The 25,970-nt window shown below is 40.1% G+C and overlaps 1 protein-coding gene across 2 annotated transcripts; it reads left to right on the forward strand.

Annotated features, from left to right (window-relative positions):
• Positions 1–1,443: 1,443 nt before the first annotated feature.
• On the forward strand, positions 1,444–25,748 carry LOC131258343 (uncharacterized). 2 transcript variants are annotated; one of them, XM_058259601.1, is made up of 5 exons: positions 1,446–1,679; positions 2,768–2,803; positions 4,524–4,725; positions 25,243–25,321; positions 25,474–25,748. In XM_058259601.1, exons 1-5 carry the CDS (start codon positions 1,495–1,497, stop codon positions 25,593–25,595), a joined length of 624 nt encoding a protein of 207 aa, XP_058115584.1. In that variant the 5' UTR covers positions 1,446–1,494; the 3' UTR covers positions 25,596–25,748. The 2 variants fall into 2 exon arrangements, with proteins under 2 accessions (XP_058115585.1, XP_058115584.1); XM_058259602.1 differs by lacking the exon at positions 2,768–2,803 and having other exon boundaries at positions 1,444–1,679.
• Positions 25,749–25,970: the final 222 nt, after the last annotated feature.

Genomic DNA, 25,970 nt, shown 5'->3' on the forward strand with positions numbered 1-25,970 from the left:
TGTGTGTGAGAGAGAGAGAGAGAGAGTAAGAGAGATGGCTGAGAAGGGATTGTCGCAGACAGAGGCGGATATACAGATGATGCTCGTGGCGGACGTGCATCTGGGCATCAAGAACTGCGATTTCCAGATGGAGCGCTACGTCTTCAAAAGAAGAACTGACAGTCAGGATTCTCTCTCTCTCTCTCTCTCTCTCTCTCTCTCTCTCTCTCTCTCTCTCAAAAGAGACAAAAGCTTGCTTGACTTTCATTCAAGTAAGACGATCTGCAACAGAAGTGTCTTTTTCCATCTTTGGCTCCTTTGTTCTGAAGGTATAGCTCAACAGAGGGTATGTATTCACCACCAGCGATGAAGACACCATCTCTCTCTCTCTCTCTCTCTCTCTCTCTCTCTCTCTCTCTCTCTCTCTCTCTCTCTCTCTCTCTCGCCATCTCTATCTGGAACCGTGGAACCGATCCGGAACCGAACCATTTTTCACGATTCGGTTCCAGTTCGGTTCTAGGGTGCTAACAGTCTGGTTCCGGTTCCGAAAATCGTAGAACCGTTAGGAACGGTTTGGTTCCGCTTTCACTTCAAAACCGGACCAAACCGACATGTGTGCACCCCTAGGTGTGGCCCATCTTGGTTTTGGATCATAACATGAGGAGCTGAAGAAAGAAACCCACGGACGGAGTGGATGTAAACGGACAGCTATCGAGGAATCAAAAAAACGGAAGCGGATTGCGTATCGAGGAAACTTTGTGAGGTCCACCGTGTTGTATGTGTATTATCTACGTCACCACTTCATTTTAAGGCATGAGCCCAAAATTGAGCATATCCAAAGTTCTAAGTGTTCTATACCACATACACGATGGGGCCTGAAATGCCAACGGTCTAGATCGCAGGAAAAATGCGATCCAAGTAAGGATAAGAGCATTGTGTGAGTGTAGCCTTTACAAGTGGCGGAACGACGATTCTGCTTCTTTTGGACGCAAACGCATCACCAAAGTTGATTGAGACGAAAGCGGCGGTTACTTTTGAGCTTGGAATATATGTGAGTTGCGTCGTATAACCCAATTCTCTGTGGGTCCCTCTGAAATGTCTGTGTGAAATCCACTCTGTCTATCAGTTTCATCGGATCTTGTTAGAACATGATTACAAAAAAGAAAGGTAGATCCAAATCTCAAGTGGGCCACACTAAAAGAAACAGTGGGGATTGAACGCCGACCATTGAAAAGGATGATATTTGTTTTTTTCCATAGCGAGAATCATCATCTTAGGAACAGGTTGGATCGCATATAAAGATTAGGGTGGGCCCAGGAATGTTCCAATGGTTGGGGTTTCCATAGCGAAACTGATTTACGGAGTGGATTTCACACATACATTTATGTGGGCCCCACAGAGCCCACGTTTTACGTCTGTTTGGAATCACTTGTTCATGTAAGCATGATATATAGAAAAAAAGAGGGACCTGCATTTCCATGCATAGCATTAACAGAAAAGAAAAGAAGAAGAAAAATGGGAAGGGGAAGCAAAGCTATAGATTCTAATCGTCTACAGTTATTTATCTTCTTCATCGTTTTCACAGCTGAAGCTCTTGTTACTGCAAAGGCTCGCCTTCTCTACCAAACCAAACCAAACCCAGCGGATGCAGTTGCTACCGCCCGCTGGTTGGTCTCTCACAACTCTTGGGGCGTCTTGAGGTTCTCTCTCTCTCTCTCTCTCTCTCTCTCTCTCTCTCTCTCTCTCTCTCAGATCCACGCCGTCCATGAGATACGTCGTTTGGTTTTAGACTACGAGGTCAAAAATCGGACTGATTGGAAACTCAGGTGAGGCACACCACAAGGAACGGTTGGGAGGGGACACACCCAACTTTTAACACCTTCCTTACTGTTTTCTGGGGCCCACCGTTTGTTGTCTATATGCCGTCTGAACCGTTCATGGGCCAACGAGGATGAAGGGACACATCCAAATTAGGCTATTTCAAGAATCAGGTGGGCCACACCAACTGACCTTGCAGACTTTAGGCATGATTTTCACTGTTCCCTCAGGTGTGGCCCACCTTAGTCTGTGAGCTGGCTGATTTTCGGGTTCCTAGGGAGCGCAACTTGGGGTCTCCCGGGAACCAGCGATGTGTGTGCGACCCTGACGGTAGGGCCCACCTCGATCTATGAGTTGTATATCTATATGATTTTCCAGCTGATCTTAGTATAAGGTCTCAAAAATGAAGCGGATACAGGTTTCAGGTTGACCACACCACATGCAGGAAACAGTGGTTATTGAATTGCCACCATTAAAAGCTTCCTAGCGTGTCCAACGGGATGTTTGTTCACCATCCAACTTATTAATAAAGGTCATACAGATTTAAAACTTTTGTGCACCACAAAATATTTTCAATGGTTATTAACCACTGTTTCCTATGGTGCCGTGCGTTCTTCTGAAAGTTACATCTGCTTCATTTTTTAACCATGGACTAAAATAAGCTAGAAAAACAGATGAATAGCGGCAATAAATAATGCAATATATACATGGAGGTGGGCCCCTAGCGTCGGGGTATCACCCACATCGCTAGCTTGAGGCGGCACTCCTGATGGGAAGGGATGGAAGGCTCACCCCACGGAAGTTGATGGCAGCATACGTTAGGTAAGTGAAATTTCAACTATAAAGGTTGACGAAATCCGTTAATAAGAAGGGTCACAGAACATTTTTTTTTTTTTTTTTTGGCTTTAACACATTTGTTATCATTTACAGATATTATCAATCTAATGTATTATTTTTATTATTATTGCAGTACCATCTCAATTGATCTAGGTGGAGCTCCATTTGGGTACACTACTTAACCTTTTAAGACAATATGCAGTAAATAAGGTTTGCAAGGGTTTGGGTCGGTCAGCTGGTCAACCAACCCAAACCACTTGAAAGCCTGTTCTCTTCTTGAGTTTCATTGGCTTTCAAATCAGACTCTACTAAGAAAATCTGGTCCAGTTAATGAATGAGTCAGTCTTATATTGTCCCTACACTGGCCCAACCCATCCTGCCATTATATATTCTTTTAAGAATAGATCAGGTAAGTTGGGCTTGGGCTTCATAATCTTGTCTCATGACTCTAGGCTCAGTCATCTCATTTTGGGTCACCGGTCGAGGACGGTCCTTCCTTGATTCTGTGTTGGTTAACCCGAATTCGACCCAACTCATTGCCACGGCTAGTGGCAAGGAAATATCTTGTGCGCGTGCATGCACACACACACACACCCCAGTGGCAAGGAAATTTCTTGTGCGCGTGCATGCACACACACACACACCCCACTGTGATGCATGTTGAACATCAACAATAATCACAGTGTTGACGTACACACGCATCACAGTGGGGCCCACACAACTCAACCTCATGGGAAGTTACCATGAGGTCGACCGAATAGAACCATTTCTATATATATATATATATATATATATATATATATATATATAGCCAAATGCTCAACTGCACATCAGTTTGCACTCCCGAGTTTGAGAACTCATCATACGTGATGTGACTCCAAAATTTGAACTGTCCAAGTGAATCGGCACCTCATCAAATCCCCTGGGCCCAATTTTTACTTTATCTAAAACTTTGGTGAGCCATGAAAAATAAAAACAATTTCCTCCCCTGATTTGCATTTCTCTTTGCTATGGCCCACTGGAATTTTAGATCAGAGTCAAAATTTGTCTCTAAGGGTTTCATGGGATTCTGCATCACATGAACCGTTTGGATTAGACGCCCATGACACATGTGCAAAGGTACGCCGGTGCATAAGTGCGCAAGTGAGCATCTCTCTCTCTCTCTCTCTCTCTCTCTCTCTCTCTCTCTCTATATATATATATATATATATATATATAGGAAAAGGTTCTATATGATCGAGCTTATGGGAACTCCCCCAAGGTTGAGCTGTGTGGGCCCCACTATGATGTATGTCGAACATCTGCCCCATCAGTCAGATGCACCATTCCATAGTGGGCCTAGGGCTTATAAATCAAGTCAATCCATGACTTGTGTGGACCACACCACATACAAAAGTTGAGAGGGGTTACCCTTCATTAAAACATTCATTATCATTTTTTGGACCCACGGAGATGTGGTTCACAAATCCAGCCCATCCATTATGTGTGTCCCACTTGGATGAGGGGTCAGACCAAGTTTCAGATGCATCCAAATTTCACGTGGGCCCCACCAATTGCTTTTATATGTTTTAGGCATGTCTTCATATGATTTTATATGGTATGGCCCAGCTGAGTTCCTTATACGGCTGATTTTTGGGATATCCCATAATTTAAAGGGGACCCATCAAATGCAAGGTGTTGATGTTTGACATACATCATGGTGAGGCCCACACATTTCAACCTCATGGGGAGTTCCCATGAGCTCGACCGTACAAAACCTTTTCCACACACACACACACACACACACATATATATATATATATATATATATATCTGCAATTTTTAATATAGTAATTACCTGATGAGTTGTTGTATCTTGTCTCTTTATTTTATGACCAAAACACATGCAGAAATGTAGTTTCATTTAGTGATGGTTTACCTGGTGGTGGTCGTGGCATCCCTTACTTTTATCTAACAGCCCTGGATCCCACGCCAAGAAATGCATTGAAGGATGCAAGGTCTTCACTTACTATCAGTGAGTTTCCTATTGGAAGTTGTGGCAGAACAGATCCTGAAAACCCAACTTGTGCTAAACTCACCCTTACAGGAAAGGTATGTTGGAAAATCAAATATTACTTCTATTGATTTATTACTTTAGTATGCAAGTAGTTCTTTGATAAGCGGGACTTCGAATTTGTATTTCAATATCCATCTTTCCAAAATTCCATGGTTGATTTTTAGCTCGTAATGATTCTGTAGCTATGTGATTTAGACATGGACACTTGGGTTGCGTTAAGACTTTAGGATGGGGTGTGTTACCGAGTGACTATTGGATATACTATCTTGGGACACAATTACTCGTGACATGGGCAAAAGTAACTTTCTATGACCCAATAAAAACACCAAATATGAGCAATGGAGCCGGCCAATGAAAAGGGCAAAAATGTCAATTCACCTAGTGGAATCTTTGCTTTACACTGCGGGCCTCGTAAATGACATTCATGTTGGGAGCTATAGAACAAACTCTGAATAGAATCAAACAAACAAAAGATAAACATAAACAAAACAATTAAGAAAACACATGATTTTACGTGGAAAAACCCTTGTGAGAAAAAAACCACGGCACAAAGAAAAAAATGATCTACTATGAAAACAAAAATACAAGAGATGGAATCAATTTATAGATGCGAAAACCCTAGTTTCCACCTTTCCAAACCTTAGAAACGGTTTTTCTCTCCTTGTTATACCATAATCACATATTACACCTATATATATATATATATATATATATATATATATATATATATATATATATATATATATATATATATATATATATATATATATATATATATATATATATATAACACTCACCCACGCACACACCACGTAATTATGCAAAACAGTGCGTGCCATCGATCTAACCATCAATCAATCGACATCAATCGAGCATCCATGTTCGATCAATCGAACATGCTTAAAATTGTTCAGCAAGCAAATTAGAAAAATCAAGGAATTTTGATCAATCAACATGTGTAGTTGATCGATCGAGAACTCTTGTTTCAGCATAGATTAAAGGACCTAATTTCAATAATCTCTACTGTGGCTTTAATCTCTATGCTTCACTACTCCAAGTTCCTTCCTGCATCTCTAATTGTCTTCATCATAGCTCTAACATCGTTGTTGTCTTTCGTACACACTCTATCTTTAACACTTCAATGTCAAGCCTAAAGAAGTTGAATAGAATTTAAACTTCTTTACAGGAACCACCTTTGTAAGCATATCTGTTGGATTCATACTCGTGTAGATCTTATCAAGAGTAACATCGCCTTCCTCTAGCACCTATCGAATAAAATGATAATGGATATCAATATGTTTAGTATGAGAATGGTATACAAAATTATTTGTCAAATTGATTGTGCTTCTGCTGTCACATTTTTCGGCACGGCCTCCTGCCGAAGCCCCAATCATTCATCATTGCTCTCAACCAAACAACTTTTTTGAATACTTCTGTCACTGCGATATACTTGGCTTCATTTGTGGAAATAGCAACCACAGACTAAAGCTTCGACATCCAACTGTTTGCTCCACCCGCTAATACAAATGAGTAACCGGAAGTTGACCTTCTATTGTTCACATTTCTTGCGTAATAAGAATCCACATATCTTACAAGTTTGTCCTCTGATTTTTCAAATGTCAAGATGTAATCTTTCGTACCTCATAAATACCGAATTAGCCATTTTACTGCCTCCCAATGTTGTTTGTCAGGGTTTGACATATATCTGCTCACAACACCCACTGCATATGAAATACCCAGTCTCGTAGAGACCATGTCGTACATCAAATTGCCAACTATGCTTGAGTAGGGCACACGAGACATAAAATATTTTTCTTTATCTGTTTCAGAACAATGTTCCGAAGAAAGTTGAAAGTGAGCAACATGGGGTGTGCTAACCAGTTTAGCCTTGTCCATCCCAAACTTGACCAATACTTTCTCAAGGTATTCTGCCTGAGATAATTGATTAGCAACCCCAAGTGCAGGGTTACAATATAGTAATAATCTCAGTGAGATCGAGGTCGAATCCACAGGGACTTACCTTGTATGTATTCTGAATTAACTAAAATTAGAACTATAATCTAAAATGTGAAAATTTAGAGAGAAATTGTTATGAATTAAATCTATCAAAGTAATGAAAACTAGAGTGCCAAGATCCACTTGTAGTTAGTATGATGTTACTTTACTTGATTCAACAATAACACAACTGAAATCAAACTCTTATTCTATCGAGTTGGATGATGGAGCAATTAAAACATAATGCGGTGTTGAACTTTATTTAATTAGTTTACACATGAAGCATCAATCCTATGATCGCAGGGAATTCATGCATCAACCATATCTATAGGCGATGGTGGATCACGAATTTTACAGATCACATGCTTGCAAAATAGGTAAGAAGATATTAAAAGCTTCCCGAGCATCTATTGTAATTTTAGTCACAATAAATCATAGAAAACTGAAAATATTCCTTCATTCAAACTAGAAATCAATTGAAGTTCAACATAATCTTGAATCAAAGTAAAATAAGTATCAAAATAAACTACAAGCTTCACCTCTTAGCTCTATCTAAGAGATTAGCTAACTAAAGACATAATTAAGCTAAAAACTCTTAAGAAAAACATGAAAAACTAACTGGAGAAGATGAAATAACTCCTTTGAAGATCTACACCCTTGGCTTTACTCCTCCAACCCAAATTCGTGTTTAAAATCTCTTGGAGAACCCAAATATATAGGCTTTGTCTGGCCGACTTTGGAAACCGCCTCAAATTTATGCACTTTACGCACCTTCGATGTCATCGTCGGTGGCACTTCAATGCCATCGAAGGTTCGAATTCTAGTTGGATTCAAATTTAGAAACTGTGCACTTTTTTGCACTGCATAGCTATCGATGTCATCGAACAACTCTTCAATGATATCCTAAATCATCCAGAATTGTTCAGCGAGTTGACCTCAAAATCCTTGAATTATCAATGTAATCGAACCTTGTCTTTTTGATGGAATCAAGAATTGCACCCAATAGTCTAGCAACCAAACTTGATTTTTTCTGAAATTTTCGATGTGATCAGCAACTTTTGAATTCTGCACTTTGCAAGCTTGATTTTCTTTTTTCTTCACTTAGTTTTCTTGAATCTTGGACTCTTCAAATCTTCAATCTTGGCCACCAAATATACATCCTTGCCTTGGCAATTCTTGAGCATCAAATCTATGCTTTTAACATCCTTTTCACCTTAAGCTCTTAAAATCACCTCGTAAGACAACATGCAGAAATAAATCAATTAAATGTTATCATGTTTATAAAACTAAGGTATAAACAAGAAGAAATATGCAATATTTGACACTCAACAACAATCGTAGCCTGTTCCTCTCCCTACCTCTGTGTATATTAATGCCAAGAATCGTCTTTTTAACCCCAGATCTTTCATCTCAAATGTCTTGAGTAAATGAGCCTTCAATATGTTGAAAGAACTGATGCTTCTCAATGACAAGATATCCAAGAACTCTACCATTATCTCAAGGTATAAAAGCGAGTGCAATTCCCTTCAAGATCAAGCAAAGGCTTCTGAACATACTTTGGTTACTATCAACGAGCAAATTCCTAATCTTAAAGCCTAAAAGAAGGCTAAAGAATTGAGGCTAAACAAGATAAGGACAAATAATATTGTTAATGTTAGCATAACTAAGCTTAAGAAATCAAAGCTTTTAAATCACAAGAAGACCACTGTTTTTTTAGAAAAGAAGCTTACAGGTGCTCCGGATCAAGCTAGACTTATCATTGAGGCTGAGCTCAACGTTGCTGCAGCTCGAGTCCAATTTAAACAAGATTTGCATAATTACATGTTAGCTTTAGGCATTTCGGAATGATTATAATGCATTGACAAATTCAAAATACATGAAAATTTTATATTGTATACTTCAGAACAATTCTAAAGTTCAAATGATATAAGCAATTTTATTCCATTGATATTATATTCTTACACATAATCATGGATGATTCTTAATTTATACAAATCATATTTCAACTGCATACTTTTCCATTACTTAAAGCATATAATATGATGATAGTTTAGTCACTCTAACTTTTGCTTGTCAACATGCTTTGTGATGTATTTTCTTTAGTGAGCAGGACGACCTTAGAGTTTTGTTAGTAAATTAAGGCGTCAGCCACAGTTTAGGCTCTTAAGTGTTTGGAGCAACCACATTTTAGGCTCTTGAGTATTTGGAGCAACCACAGTTTAGGCTCTTAAGTAGTTGGAGCAATCACAGTTTAGGCTCTTAAGTAGTTGGAGCATGTAGGACTTATGCTAGCTGGCCTCTATAACTCTCTTGAGTTTATGAAACCACCACTACTTGAGGAGTTCACTCATCATAGTCTATCAGAGGGGCCCATTGAAGCTACTGGGATGGTGAACTCGGTAGGATTTACACACGGGGTTGGCCTTAGTAACTCTCTAGAGTTCGTAAGGCTCGCAGGGCTATCTGTAAGGGTACCAAGTCTAAGGCCGTCAATTCATCGATTGAGAGGGTGGGTGGGCTCTTATAGAGGTCATCATTTCCCATGAATTACTATTGAAAACAAGCTAGAAACCTGGAGGTCTTATGCATGGTTGGCCTATTTATGGATGAACCACAGAGCTCACACTATAACCATCCTTTCCTTTGCCTATATGACTCGGATCCATTCATAAGGGAGCATTTTCTTTCACTCATCCCCATGGCGCTACCAAGAGTGATATCAATAACATATGTCTTATGTGTGGTTGGCCTTCATGGGCTTGTAGCTACCCTCTCTCACCGCAATCCTATAATACTTATAGAATCGACGATTAGACAACATAGATTTTATGTGTGGTCAGCCTTCATGGGCTTTTACCTATTGGCCATCACCGTTACTCGTATGATATTTGGAGAATTGGTGGCAATATTTGTTGCTCATATGGGGTCTTTTCTTTCACCCAACCCATGTCATCATGTAGGTCTTACGCATAGTTGGCTTATAACGCCCGTCACAGTCTTACTTGGAACTGTCTTTGGTAATTTGGAGATAACCAACAATAATCTTTGATAATCGAAGATAATCAGTGATAATGTTTTATAATTAGAGATAATTGACGATAATCTTTTGATAATTAGAGATAATCAATGATAATCTTTTAATAATTGGAGATAATCCTTGGAGCCTTTTTAGGATATATATATATATATATATATATATATATATATATATATATATATATATAGAGAGAGAGAGAGAGAGAGAGAGAGAGAGAGAGAGAGAAATGTGGCAATAATTCCAATTAGATTGTTATTCTGAAGAATTATCAATAATTACTGTATTTGAAGATCGACAATTACCATCCTTAGAATCGAAAAATTGTAGATCATATCTTTCTTAAGAAGCATTTGAAGATTGTATTTTCTTTGACTTTTCTTTTCATTAATCATCCTTCACTCTCACTTCATTGGAGAGATGATATATGGTTGTTCTTTCGCCATCACATTGTGTTGTTACACAGTTGTTCTTTCTCCGATTATACCCATACTGCCCCCTTTTGAATGAGAAGAATTCTCATGAACAATCTTCACAATTAAAATTTCACATCTTTCAAGAATAGTACCTTTTTATGAAATGGGCGTTGACAAGTATTCATATCCCTTGTCCGATCTTATTCACAACTCGATAAGCCCCATTAGAGTAAACTTTTATTACAATATATGGGCCATCCCATTTGAGATCAAATTTGCCCCCGATTCTATGAGTAACCACAGTGGGCATTTTTAGCATCAGCACAATGTCCCCCTTCTTGAATGAGCGGTGTTTAACCTTCTTGTCGAAGGAGGCGGCTATTTGCACTTGGTATTGCTCTAAACGCTACTGCACTGCTAACTATATTTCATTCAGAGTATCAAACTCGATTACCCTTATCTTGGCATTTTCATCTTCCGTCATTGACTCATGTGCCACCACCCTTAGTGACGCGACTTATACTTCGATTGACAAAATAGCTTAAACCCCATAAACTAATAAGTATGGAGTGACTTTTGTTACCATATGATGAGTTATTCAATAGGCCCTTAAAGCTTCTTATAACTTTTCATTCCAATCTCACTTATTCTTGGTAATGATTTTCTTCAAAATCCTGACTATCATCTTGTTAAAAGCTTCTTCCAATCTATTCGCTGACGGATAATAAGGCGCTAAGAAGGAACGCTTAATTTCAAATTTCTCGCATAACTTCTCCATATTCTTATTTTTGAAAGGAATACCGTTATTTGTAATAATTTTCTTCGTAACTCCATGCCTATATATGATAGCATGATGAATAAAATCTACAACATCTTTTTTCTTATGTTGCATGCGATAGATTTTGTCCACTTAGAGAAATAATCCGTTGCCGCTAGAATATACTGGCATCCTGGTGACGATGGTGGATTAATAGGGCCAATGACATCTAGCCCTCAGGCCACAAAGGGCCACAAAGCCACTGACTGATGCGGGTCTTCAGGAGATACGTGTATAATCTCACTGTATATCTAGAATTCATGACATCGCTTGGCGAAAGATATTGCATCTTTAAACATAAAAGGCCAATAATATCCCATACAATGTATGCAGTGAAACAAATTTCAATCGGCTTGATTAGCTCCGCATTCTCTTGAAGGCCTTTTTGTAATACATAACCGGCTTCCTTTATATATAGCATCACAGTAACATTTTGTTATAAAAAATTTTGTAAAACACTTCATCGTGCATTACAAATCTTTTCGATCTTTGCCTAATTTGTAACCTCAACGGTGGTTCTTTCGGTAAGATTTCATATTTCATGTAATCCACTAATGGTTGTCGCCAGTCATTGATCATGACTTCTAAGTAAGACACTAGTTGTATTTTTGCACTTTTGTTTGGATATTCGGGCGATGGTAAGAATCTCCGTTCTTTTATTGTCACCTGAAGAGGCCTTCTAAAAGGTCAAGAATGTACCACAGCCAGGCTAGAGAGATCATTTGCCTTTGCGTTCTCATGCCTAGGTATATGTTTGATTTTGAAGTTATGAAAACATTCCAACAATTGCCGTGTTCGCTGGTAATAGGGTAACAACACTGGTTTCCGTATCTCAAATTTTGTAATCAATTGATTTTTTACTTTTTTAAAGTCTTCGAAGATTTGTATAACATGAATTTTCATTTTCTGGGCTATTTCAAATCCGATGACAAGAGCATTATATTTGACTTTATTATTAGTACATAGCATGCTCAGCGTAAATAAGTACGATAATGAATCGCCATGAAGATTAATGAAAATCACTCTGGCGCTGGCACCTGATGTTCGGGTTACCCCATCGAAATACATCTGCTAAGGCTCAGGTGGCTTAACTAGCAACACTTGTTTATCTGGCAACTCATCTGAAATTTCTTCGTTGTTGGGAGTTGGATGTGCCACTAAAAAATCTATAGCCGCTTGACCTTTCACTACTTTGGATGGTGTATAGGTTATTGTAAACTCGGAGAGAAGTAACATCCATTTGGCTAATCTTTCAAACAACAATGGTCACATCATCAGATATTTTATTGAATTTTCTCGCGAGATTAGTGTTATTTTGTGAGACAAGTAGTAATGTTGTAACTTCTGTATTGCAAAGACCAGAGCTAAGCATACCTTCTCAATGAGAGAATGGTTATATTCCGCCCCTACCAGCGTTCCACTCTGGTAGTAGAGTGTGTTTTCTTTCCCTTGTTCATTTCATTGGGCCAGCAATGCTCCTAGGGAACTTTCGCATGCAGTGATATATAAAATTAAAGGCTTGCCTTTTACGAGCACTGCTAATACTAGTGGTTGCTTCAATAAATCCTTAATTGAATCAAATACATTCTGACACTCTCTATCCCACTCAAACTTTATCTCTTTCTTCATAAGTCGAGTGAATGGTTACCATCTTCCTACTATATTTGATATGAAATGCCGAACATAGGTCAACTTTCCTTGTAAGCTTTTTAATTCTCCTACATTTCTTAGCAGTGGCATTTCTTAAATTGCCCTAATTTTTCTTGGGCTGATTTCTATCCCCCAATGTCGGATAATGAACCTAAGGAATATGTTGGACAACACTTTGAACGTACACTTTTTCGGATTCAATTTTAATTACTTTTTTTGGAGTCGGCGAAAGGTTGACAATAAATATTCTCGATGCTCTGCATGGCTATAAGATTGTATCATTAAATCATCGATGTAGCATTCAACATGTTTATGCATCATGTCATGAAAAATATTCTACATTGTTCTTTAGTACGTATCCCCAATAATTTTTTTAGCCCAAATGGCATGACTTTATAACAATATATTTTTAAAGTGGTTTTGAATGTTGTAGCATCTTCGTCATCAGGTGTCATACATATCTTATTGTACCCATCATATGTAAGGCCCATCCCCACAGCACATGATATTGTCCGCTTTGGCGAAGCTCACGGATTTAAAACGCATCATACATGTTAAAGAAGGAACCCAACTTATAGTCACCATAACTTCGAATGACGCTTCCGAAGTGGGACAAAGAACCACCTTCACTGTGTGCACAGTAACCTTTCAGCCACCTTAGGTCCCGCCCACATGTGACTACAGTGATGGGGCGTCACAATATCCCCCACGAGGGTAGAGCCATCCTCGTCTTTGATACCACTTATAAGGCTCGTCCCCACAATACATGATATTATCCACTTTGCCAAAGCTCACGGATTTAAAATGTGTCATGCCTATTAAGGAAGGAACCCAACATATAGCCACCACAACTTCAGATGACGCTTCCGATGTGGGACAAAGTTCTACCTTAACTGTATGCACAGTAGCCTACCAGCTACACAGTAGCCTGTAAGCCACCTCAGGGCCCGCCCACATGTGACCATAGTGACAAGGTGTCATAGCATACCCACCATGAAAGACATGACTGCATATTTTGTCGTACTGCCGATCAACAATTCTGTCATTGGCAATGGGAAGTCGTCTTTCGAGCATGCTTCATTTAGGTCCCTGAAGTCGACACACACTCTAATTTGCCCATTCTTTTTCTTAATCGGCACTATGTTAGAAACCCATTTGGGATACTTTAATTCTCTAATGAAGTCGACTTTGATTAACTTATTCACCTCTTCCTCTATTAGTGGCACCAAATCGGGGTGGAAGCATTGTTGTGCTTGCTTAATTGGTTTTTTATCTTTTGAGATATTGAGTCAGTGCATTGCTACTGTCAGTTTCAAGTCAAGCATTTCTACATATGTCATCGCGAACACATCCTTATTCTCTTTTAACAACTCGACATACTGGTTTATTTCCTCGTCTAGCAGGCCGATGCTTATATATTTGTTCCGAGGTTTGTCGCCTATCTCCAAATTTATTTTTTGTAATTCATCAATAGTAGGATGCCCCACATCCTCTATTTACATTGGTGCTATATCGAGTTGGTTCATCTCTTTTTCATTACTTTCACTATTCTCCGAGATGGACTCTCCTGTGCTGGTTACTTCAAATGAGCTAATCATATTTGCTTGCACACATGTAGGAGATGCTCCCAGCCAACAAATTTTTTCCTACTTTTCATAAACACTAATCGAGACTTATATTCCTCTGCCGTTATTTAACCCCATCAGTTCATTACAGTCAAATCCCATAACTCGCATGATCTTTTGGCTCGGGCTGCATCTTCTTAGATCTTCTGACAAGAGCTTTTCACTGGCCGTTATCGTATCAACTTCTTCCATGGCTTCTTGCTCTGGCAGATAATAAAACATTACCGAGGTCGGATTAATGGAACTCAGTTACACAAAAAATCTGTTTGGTACAAGAGGAAATGGTCTAGCCCTCTTTAGTCGTGGCACAAGTACCGTATAATTTGTTTGCAAAATTTTCATCTGCTCCGAAGACATCATTATCAGAGGGGGTTACCCCAACTATCTTAAATCCTTTGGGACAAAGTAGCAGTCGTATTTGATTTTGGGCTCTTTAACTGTCTTTTGCCTTCTACTTTAGCCAGCTCAACATGTGCGACATTTCTTACCGGTGTTCTGGACTTATTATCTTTCGACCCTAAGCCTGTCTCATTCACTCCTCCTTTAATAGCGAGCTTATCATAATAATGCGCATCTGCGAATAATAATTCTGCTACTATGTATGGTTTGGTATAAACCATAACATTGTATTAAAAGCTATCTTGACAGTATTTGAAACATTGATATAGCGTGGATGGCACGATGCTTTACTGGTGAATCCAAGGTTGCTCCAAGAGAAAGTTATAGGTTACTGCATCAATCACGTAGCAAACAACCTTTGTAACCAAAATTTTAATTTCTAACACTAGTGTAATCTTTCCTAGTGCTCTCTGATCATCTTGATTAAACCCTTGAACCATCATCTTGCTAGAACACAAGTGGGAGCGATGATATCCCAATTTAACAAGCATGCTTAATGGTAGGAGATTTAGTGTAGAGTTGTTATCCAACATTATTAATTTGACTTGCTTCTCACGAACATAACCAATGACCTTGAGCGGTCTGTTACGTTCATTCTCAACTAGCATCACTCTTCATCGGAGAACGTGATAACGGCCACCTCTATCTTTTCAAACATGAGATCTCAATTTGTACTATCATCCATTTCTAAATATGTACTTTCCATTTCAGCGAGTGGTGCTTCTCTTACTTTATCATCGAATAATGCTTGAATCAAAGTTTGATGAAAATTTTTTAATAAGCGCAACACATTGTATATGCTTAATCGAGTAGGAATCCTTTTCAAGTGACTTATGAGATTGTAAGTCAGTCCTGAGGTTAATGGCATCTTGATACATAATCTTTCATTTCCCTAATTTCTTTCTTTATACAGAGGTTCTCTTTCTTGGGAACTTCCTAAACTGCCTTCTTGTAATATCACAATATCATGCTTTCTTTAAGGAGTCATCACTCACTTTCTTAAGCGTAGCGTAATTGCATCTGTTTCTTCATTGCCTTTTGATGGAGAGCTAACCAATTATGTCATCGGCTTTGTGGGGTTGATTGATTGATATCGTTTATAGTTCCTGAAGTGTCTTTGACGACTTAATAGATTTCAGGATTAGTTCGCGCCATAGGGTGGTTTATCGGATACAATTTATTACCATAGCTACTTCAGACGCAAGTAGCGAAAGGTAGCAAGAGTGTATGTTCCACCATCGTCTGATGAAATCTAGCACATCTTCTTCAAGGTGCTGAACTATTCATTTTAGCTGTGTTCTAAGTATCTGAGTATTATACTTATAAAATCGCAAGCCAAAAGCTTCTTTCATCTTTTCCTAAGATTGGAAAACTCGTGAAGGTAAAGACAGATACCATGCCATCGCCTCGCTAGGCATGACCAATGATTATATAAAGTATCTCAATAAGTAGTCTTCCAAGACATTCCCCCGAGAATAAGTTGTCTTCTCATAAGATATCAAATATTCTACTTGTGATCGTGTCCCCTTTTCTTACAACGTGAACTCTGAAAATTCTGGCATACACTCCTTTATGGTAAATTGAAATGTCTTGAACGGCTGAGATAACGTCGCGACCAATATTTGTTGGACTTGTCTTACATGCGTCCAACTGAAGAAATGACTAACAAGTAGCTCATTACAAGGATTTAATTCTACAGTCGCTGCCTTTTTCATCAAAGTAAAAAGGATATGAGGTTCACACCTTTTTCCCTGCACGTAACCACATGCTCCTCGGTAAGACTCAGCTATGGGATCCTCCAAATATTTAAGCAGTTTGCATGAACTGCTAACGACATTCCTCCATTTCAAAAGATACCAGTATGGACATTCGTCAGTACTGGCCTCCCATCTTACTAATTCTGTCACTGTCATGACTCTTCTCAACATAGAGAATCGGAGCAGGAATAAATTACAGGCTTATCCCCAACTAGTGACTCCTTCAAGTGCCCCTGACTCGAACCGTAGTTTCGTCGGGCCTAGCAGAGATTCATTGAATTATTCCAACAAATAAATTTTGTTGGTGGCTCGCTAACTATTCTGCCTGGCGTATTGCACCAAATGTCAATGGAAGACTCTGTCCCAGAGAAAGGGATGATTGCAGCCTTAGGTGTCTTTTTAAGCCTGCAGTGCCTTAACGAGCGTTAGGATTTAACCCCTAAGGGTGCTTCTATTCTCTTTTGTTGTCGATCATCGAAAACCACGGTTATAGTCATGCTTTGTGCTATGACCCTTTTGGGGAGAATTCTCTTTAGTTTTTCTTTCTTCATTTTTGAATCACATACTTTTGGGGGAAGTGTAAAAGGTGTCTCATGAAGCCTGTTCCACATGAATATCATGTTTGTCGTAGTATTCTTACTACTTTCCCTATTCTTTTCTATTACTATTTCACCTTAGTTAAGCATTTTCTAAAGTATATTCTTTATAGTATAACAATTTTCGATCAAATGACTAAGCATGCGATGGTAATGGCAATATTTCTTATCTTTTGTCTCTCTCACCTCTTTAAGGCATTTTGGTTGAGGCAATTCAATCTTTCCTGTTACTAGTAGTTGGTTCATCATAGGGAGTATATCCTCCTTTTCAAATGCATATCACTCATGATTGTTGTAGCACCTAGTTCGTTTATCTGTTCTCCTCCCAGCATAGCGACTTCTACCATCTTTTCTACCATCTCCCTGTTAGTCTTAGGAATCTTCTCTTTTTTCCTTTATCAGTGACGTTTGCTTACATCTTTCCCAAGCCACATGCGTTGTCTCTGTTTGAAAGGCTGGCAACTTTCTAGTCATGATTTCAATGGCATGCGCTTTGGTGGCAAGATGACGAAAAGTCAGTATATTAGCACTTGTTAGGCAGAATGCTACCCTCGGATCTATAGAATTCAAACACATCTTTACTTGTTCTAACTCTCCTGGGAGCTGCCTGCATGAAGCTCTTAGGGTCTTCCATTAATCGATGAACTTCTTGATCGGTTTGCCTTCTCTTTGTCAAACAGAAGCCAACGCAATTAGGCTGATGTCTCTATTGAATGAGAAGAAGTTCACCATAGAGGCATTTTACATCTGATCCCACGTACATATGGATTTCGTCCCCAGGTTTGAGTACCATCGAAATGCCTTTCCTGTCAAAGATAACCCAAATAACCGTAAACAGTACTGCAAGACTGTTGAGAAGTTTCCCATAGTCGTAATGAAGTGCATTAAGTGTTCATCTGGTGAACCATCTCCATTAAACTTTTGGAAATCAGAATATTTGAAGTTTTTAGGAAATGGTATGTCCTCAATCTTGCAGAGATATTGTGTTTGAAACTGAAATCTTCCCGTATGTTTGCTTTCCCTTTCCATACAAACATCTTCAGCCACTACTTGTCAGATTTTATCTTGAGCCACGATGTGAGTGTCGGGGGCCTTGCACAAAACCTTAGGATTTAACCTCCCAAAACAAACCAAAATTATAAGATAATAAAGCAATGAAATAAATCAAAGCACAAACCATACGACACAAGAGATTTTTACGTGGAAAACCCTCAAAGAGGTAAAAACCACGGAACCTCATCCAGATCAAGAATCCACTATGAAGTAGAACGTTACAACCTTCTTCACTCATGCAAGAGTGGATAAACAATAAGAGAATAAAAGAAAAACGGAAAGATCTCACCGATCGCGAGGACGTAGAAGCACTGAGATATCAAGTGCACAATAGATCACCTCTACGAGTAGAACCTCCCTTCCACAAGCTTCCTCTCTCTCTTTCTCTCTCACACACACCTTTGATAGCCCTAAACCCTTTAGTAAACCCTTGCAAAGCTTTAAGAAACCCTCTTGCATTACCTAGAAAAGCCCTAGGCACCCCTATTTATAGTTTAGGAAACTCCCTTCCGCACCCTATCGCGAAAGGCCTTAGATTAACGCAATCCGCACAAGATCCGGACTCAAATCTGCATAAGCTCGACTGGTCGAGCCGAGTCCTCGACCGGTCGAGCACCTCCCTTGACTGGTCGAGTACCTCAGAGAAAATACATCAATTGATCGTTGGACTTTGAGTTGAGCCCCACTCAATTGGTTGCGCGCCACCCACGACTGGTTAAGCAACCCACTTGACGAGTCGAGCAACACAGTGAACTACTCTGAATTTTCAACCCGCTGCACTGTCTCTCCTCCGAATTGAGGAGGAAAACCCCATCAAATCTCTCCCTTTCTGACTCAGAAGGAGTTTGTCTTCTTCAAGCCAGCCAGGTTTTTACAAACCTCAAACTTGTCCTTGAGCAATGTCTTGGTCATCATATCTGACCCATTATTGTCCATGTGGACTTTCTCAAGTTGTAACACCTCCTATTCCAAAGTATCCCTGATCCAGTGATACCGAATCTCTATGTGCTTCGACTTGGAGTGCTAACTTGGATTCTTGCTGAAGTGTATAGCACTTTGACTATCGCAATAGACCATGTGCTCCTCCTGCTTCAGGCTAAGTTTCTGTAGGAACCTCTTCATCCAAAGCATTTCTTTACATGCATCTGTGACTGCAATATACTCGGCCTCTGTCATCAACAATGCTACGACCTTTTATAGCTTGCTTTGCTAAGAAACCGCTCCCCCTGCAAAACATGAACATGAACGCCGATGTAGACTTCCTGGAGTCTATGTCGTCTGCCATATCTGCATTTGTGTAGCCCTCTAACACAGGTTTTCTGTCACCATAACATAGGCTCAACCTGGATGATCCTCTTAGATACCGCAGTATCCATTTCACTGCTGCCCAATGCTCTTTGTCAGGATTGGCAAGATACCATCTGACAATACCAACCGCATATGTTATGTCTAGGCGTGTACACATCATAGCATACATCAAACTTCCTACAGCTGACGCGTAGGGTATCTTCTGCATCTCTTCCACCTCTGCCTTTGTCTTGGTACACTGCCTGTCGCTCAATCTGAAGTGACTATCCAGTAGAGTACTGACCGGCTTCGCTGTATTCATATTGAACCACTTTAGGACTTTCTCAATATACCGCTCTTGTGACAGCGAAAGCTTCCTGCTGCTTCTGTCACGGGTTATCTCCATTCCTAGGATCTGTTTAGCTGAGCCCAAGTCTTTCATCGCAAAAGACTTGCCCAACTCCTGTTTTAGCCTGTCGATCTTCTTGATGTCTTTTTCCATGATGAGCATATCATCAATGTATAAAAGGAGAACTAAGAATCACCATCTGAGAACTTGTGTGTGAACACACAGTGGTCCGACTCCGTTCTGTCATATCCATACTTAATCATGAATGAGTCAAACTTCTTGTACCATTGTCGTGGAGCTTGTTTCAGCCCATACAAGCTCTTCCTCAGCCTACACTCATATGCTCTTTGCCCTTGACTTCGAACCCCTCTGGTTGGTGCATGTAGATCGCTTCTTCCAGGTCGCCATGAAGGAAGGCAGTTTTAACATCTAACTGCTCTATCTCCAGATCCATGCTAGCCGCCAACCCAAGCAACATCTGTATGGATGTCATCTTCACTACTAGTGAGAATATCTCCTTGAATTTTATGCCTTTCCTCTGACCAAACCCTTTCACCACAAGTCCGGCCTTGAACCTCGTCTGTGAATTCTTCTGCTCAACTTTCTTTCTGAACACCCACTTGTTGCTCAAAGCTTTCTTACCCTTAAGTAATTTCACCATATCATAGATGTGGTTCTTATGAAAGGATTCCATCTCCTCTTGCATAGCTTTCAACTACTCCTCTTTATGCTCGTCGGCTAGGGCCTTAGAATAATCTTCTGGCTCTCCCTCATCAGTCAGTATAATGTACTCATGTGGCGAGTACCTCTTGGACGACTGTCTGTCCCTAGATGACCTCCTCACCTATGGTTCAATAGGTGGATCAAGTGGGGGCTGCTCCCCTGGTCCATCTTCTGAAGGAACTCCCTCGTCCTCTGTACCTTGCTGTACTCCCCTATGATCAGGCACCACAGGAAGAGTAACCAGATCCATGTTCTCTAGCTTACCTGAACTAGGTTGGTTCTTCTCTAGCTTACCAATGTCTTCTATACACTGATCTTCAAAGAAAATCACATCTCTGCTCTTGACGAGCTTCTTCTCGGTCAGATCCCACAATCTGTAACCGAACTTTTCATCACCATACCTCAAGAATACATACTGCTTGATCTTCATATCGAGCTTGGACCTCTCGTCCTTTGGTGCGTGAATGGATGCAGGCCCTAACATAATTGTACGATGGATCATGTCCAGTCCACACCTTCTCAGGCACTTCTCCATTCAACGAGGCTGATGGAGACCTGTTTATCAAATACACTATCATATGCATTGCTTCTCCCCAGAACATCTTGGACAACTTCGCATGGGATAACATGCATCTGATTCTCTCTATAATGGTGCAATTCATACGTTCAGCTACACCATTATGCTGGTGGGGTCTTGGGAATCGTCTGTTCATGCCGTATACCTAAGGACTTGCAATACTCATGAAAGTCATCGATCTATTCACTACCATTGTCAGTGCGAATGAACTTCAATGATTCACCTATCTCTCTCTCTCTCTCGACCATAGCATGAAACAATTTAAACACACCAAAGACCTTGTCCTTAATTTTAAAGCATAAACCCAAACCCTCTTAGATGCATTATCTATAAAAGTGACAAAATACAATGCCCCACCTAAGATTTTTATCTTCATAGGACCACAAACATCAGAATAAACCAAATCTAATGCATGCACTTTATTAACATGAGAAGCAAATTTAATAAATGAAACTCTATGCTGTTTCCCTGATAAATAATTGGTTTTAAGAGGTATACCTGTCACGTCTAGAAGGAGCTGCTTCTTTACTAGTAAATGAAGCCATTTTTCACTCATGTGGCCTAGACGTCTGTGCCACATGTCAATAGCTGAATCTTCCGCTGCATAACCTACCCTTGCACACACTGACACTTGTAAAGGGTGCAACACTTCTTTCCTCTAGCTGTGATCAATGAACCCTTGATGAACTTCTAATGCCCACGAGCAAACCGGCTTTCATAGCTATCATCATCCAGCCTTCCCGTCGACATCAAGTTGAGGCGAAGGTCTAGGATATGCCTCACATCCCTGAGAACCAATGTGCAGCCCACGTCGGTCTTCACACAAATATCACTGACCCTTACGATCTTTGATACGCCAGAATTTTCCATCTTCACGGTCCCAAAGTCACCTGACTTATAGCTTGTGAAGAAGTCTTTGCATGGAGTCGCATGAAACGAGGCTCCCGAGTCTATCACCCAGTTGGTGTCCTGACTCGTAGCTGTGAGACAAACATCATGATCTGAAGAAAGAATAACTACAACGTCGCCATCTAAAGCGACTGCAGTGGAGTCTGATTCATCTTCCTTCTCATTTCCTCTTCCTTTCTTGTCATTCTTATTTTTATGACATTCATGCTTATTGTGGCCCTTCTTGCCACAATTCCAACATTCAACATCCTTTCCGGTATTCGACTTGCCTCTTGATTTATCTCGGGCCTTCCCGTCCTTCTTGTTCTTTCCTCTCCCCCGTTCCTGTGTCACAAAGGCCTCTTGTTGAGTAGACCCCTGAGACTTCCTCCCTGTCTCCTCATTGAAAAGACAACTAGTTACCTATTCCATGAAGATCTTTCCGCCTGGCACGGAGTTACTTAGAGACACCACCAATGTCTCCTAATTGTCAGGCAATGAACTAAGCAATAACAAAGCCTGCAATTCATCATCGAGGACCATCTTCATAGCGGAGAGCTGGTTCACTATATTGCTGACCTCATTCATATGCTTGGCCACAGAACCACCATCTTTGAACTTGAGATTCACAAGTCATCGTATCAAGAAAATCTTATTGCCGGCTGTCTTCCTCTCATATGGCCCTTGTAATTTCAGTCATAGGCTAGCGGCTGAGGTCTTCGTAGACACATGGTGGAACACAGAATCATCCAGCCATTGTCTAATAAACTCTACCGCCTTCCAATCCAACTTCTTCCAATCATCATCAGACATATCCTTGGATTTTGTTGATATGCCTAAAATTGGAGAATATAAGTCCTTGCAATAAAGCAAGTCCTCCATCTTAACCTTTCATATGGTCCAGTTAGAACTATTGAGGCTGATTATCCTTAATGAGCCACCTTCCATAATTCAGAACAGATCCCACTCCGTTCAATAAACTTAGCTCTGATACTACTTTGTTGGGGGCCTTGTACAAAACCTTAGGATCTAGCCTCCCAAAACAAACCAGAATTATGGGATAATAAAACAATGAAATAAATCAAAGCACAAACCATATAACACAAGAGATTTTTACGTGGAAAACCCTCAAAGAGGTAAAAACTAAGGGACCTCGTCCAGATCAACAATCCACTATGAAGTAGACGTTACAACCCTCTTCACTCATGCAGGAGTGGATAAACAATAAGAAAATAAAAGAAAAATGGAGAGATCTCACCGATCACGAGGACATAGAAGCGCTGAGATATCAAGTACATAGTAGATCACCTCTACGAGCAGAACCTCCCTTCCACAAGCTTCCACTCTCTCTTTCTCTCTCTCTAACACCTTTGATAACCCTAAACCCTTTAACAAACCCTTCCAAAGCTTTAGGAAACCCTCTTGCATTACCTAGAAAAGTCCTAGACACCCCTATTTGTAATTTAGGAAATTCCCTTCCGCACCCTATCATGAAAGGCCTCAGATTTCCGCAGTCCGCACAAGATCCAAACTCAAATCTGCGTAGGCTCGACTAGTCGAGCCGAGTCCTCGACTGGTCGAGCACCTGCCTCGACTGGTCTAGCACCTCGGAGAAAATACATCAATTGGTCGCTGGACTTTAAGTCGAGCGCCACCCACGACCGGTCGAGCAGCGCGGTGAACTACTCCGAATTTTCAACCCGCTGCACTGTCTCGCCTCTGAACTAAGGAGGAAAACCCCATCAATGAGTAGCAAGTACTAACCCGTGTGACCATGTCCTATGTGGTTGCGACCCATCTGATTGTTGTTCATTGCCACTTGCGGCAACCATCATTGGAGGGGCAGTAACCTGAGCTATGTTGTGGGTTAATGTTGCTAGCACCTCTCTAAGGTTTATGCACTCTTCCATTAATACAGTTTGCATGCGTGTTATCTCAGCTAAGCGCTCGTCCATGGATAATGGTTGGGTCTGGCTAGTTCCTGGCATGAAAATTGTTGTCTCTCCGCTTCTTGATTGTCCTTAAGCTGAGGGAGAGAGGGAATAAGTTATCATAGGGGACCTCAAGGAGAATGACCTACCGCTTAACTCAAAGTTATCCTTCTGCTGCCCTGAGGATTTTATCAGTTCTAAACAGAACATGTTCGAGACAGCTTTTCCCTTTTCTTTCCAAGCCTTCGGCGCGGCTACGACAAGGCAGGGAAGTCTTACGGGGTGAAGAAGGTTATTTCTGTCTATTCAGGATAGAGCGGGGGTGGAGCTAAGGCAAGAGTGCGTTTTGCAATATTGCACGTGATGGACCCTCTCACTATCTGCAATGAAATCGGGTCTCTCATTGTAGGAGATTGAGTCTTCTATCCCCTAGACATCATCGTTTTTCATCCCTGATCCTCTTTCTATGACGTAGGTGAGTCAAGGATCACCCCAGACATTGCTTCCTGGTGTCTATTTCCAGTCGCAGCTGGCTTGACTTTCCTCGACACCTCTATATAAAGCACTTGAACATCGCTAGCATAACCAAGTCATAGACGATCACATTGACTAGGAGAGGCCATTATGACTATATAGAACAAAGTACATGAATTCCAAAACTTGTTGTCAAGTGATTCTCAACCAAGCTGCTCAAATGCTTTAATGAATGGATAAATAGGATGTGAAATAATGGCTAAAAATGGATATTTAACTGTTAAGCTTGATCAATCGAGCCTAGCCTCAAGCGATCGAGATCCAAAATGATTTAAAAGACAATTTGGGTCTTCCTTGATCGATCAATTGAGCCTGATCACTTGAGAGTGATCAAGGATATCCTCAATCAATCGAACAAGGGCTCAATCACTTGAACTCCTTGATCATTATTTACATAGATTTCTTGGTGGAGTTTTTTGGCAATCCTTGATCGCTCAAGCATGGGCTCGATTGCTCAAGTCTAGCTCATTTCAAGTGCATTTTCATGATTCTCAAAACTACTTTGCTGCACTTGATAGATGTTTAAGCCTTATCCTTTTCAACTAGGCTCTAGACACATGGAAAAGGGGTTTACCTAGCACGGATTGGGCCATCTAGAGCAATGTGATTTTGAGCTATAAGGATTAAAGGTTTTGGGGTAAACCGAGGTATCACTTGATATACTTTTGTCTTGAATGTCCTTGGAATGTTGTCGAGCTTCAATTCCTCAAAATCTCTTCATCATGGATGGGGTTCACCCAACTCGATAACTCGTAACTCATGACTCACTGATTGACAAACCGGTGCATTTACAATATTCACCATAGGAACATCTTACCTTGGGAAAAAAAAAGGTTATTGCTAAATATAGAGAATTTTTAGATCTCTTAATCTATAACTTCAGAAACTACCAACTTAACCTATGGTTTTATGATATTTCAGTTGAAGTTGGTTGATATAAAATCCAAGGAAGCAGAATTTGCAAAAAATGCTTTATTTTCAAAGCATGCAGAGATGAAAGGTAAGCAAATGAATTCCAAAATCAATACTATCCTACTAGCTTCCGGGGGAAAAATAAAAGAAAGTATGAAAATTTAACATGAGATAGGAACTCAAAAATAGATTACACTATAACTAATTCTTCTTCTTCTTTTTTCTTTCATTGGTGTGCAGGTTGGCCCAATGATCACAACTTCCAGTTCTTCAAGCTAGACATTGAGAACTTATTTTTGATTGACTGGTTTGGTGGCCCTAAACCTCTTACTGTGGCTCAGTACCTAAAGCCTAGAATGTAAGCAGACTAGCATATAGCAAAGATGCCCTAAATAAATGTATTTTAATTAACTTTTCTTGGATTTGGTTGAACTTGAACTTTCTTAGCTAGTGCTTTTTCTTTTTTCCAGTGGTGGGCATTTATCATCTACATGATAGTGCTTTTCTTTTTCCAATATCATCTACATTGTGCTTTTCTTTTTCCAATGGTGGGCCTTTACCTTCTAAAAGGTCTAACATGCCAAAACATCCTTATTGCGATAACCATCATTTAACCAATTGTAGTATTATAACAAGGTTTGCTCGAATGCATCTCGATGTATTGCAATGAAATACGTCATGACTTTATCAGTTGGGAGTTGGGTTTTTTCCAATGAAACAAACGGTTTATGTGATAA

This window comes from Magnolia sinica, chromosome 10, assembly GCF_029962835.1.
Source record: "Magnolia sinica isolate HGM2019 chromosome 10, MsV1, whole genome shotgun sequence".
Lineage (NCBI taxonomy): Eukaryota > Viridiplantae > Streptophyta > Magnoliopsida > Magnoliales > Magnoliaceae > Magnolia > Magnolia sinica.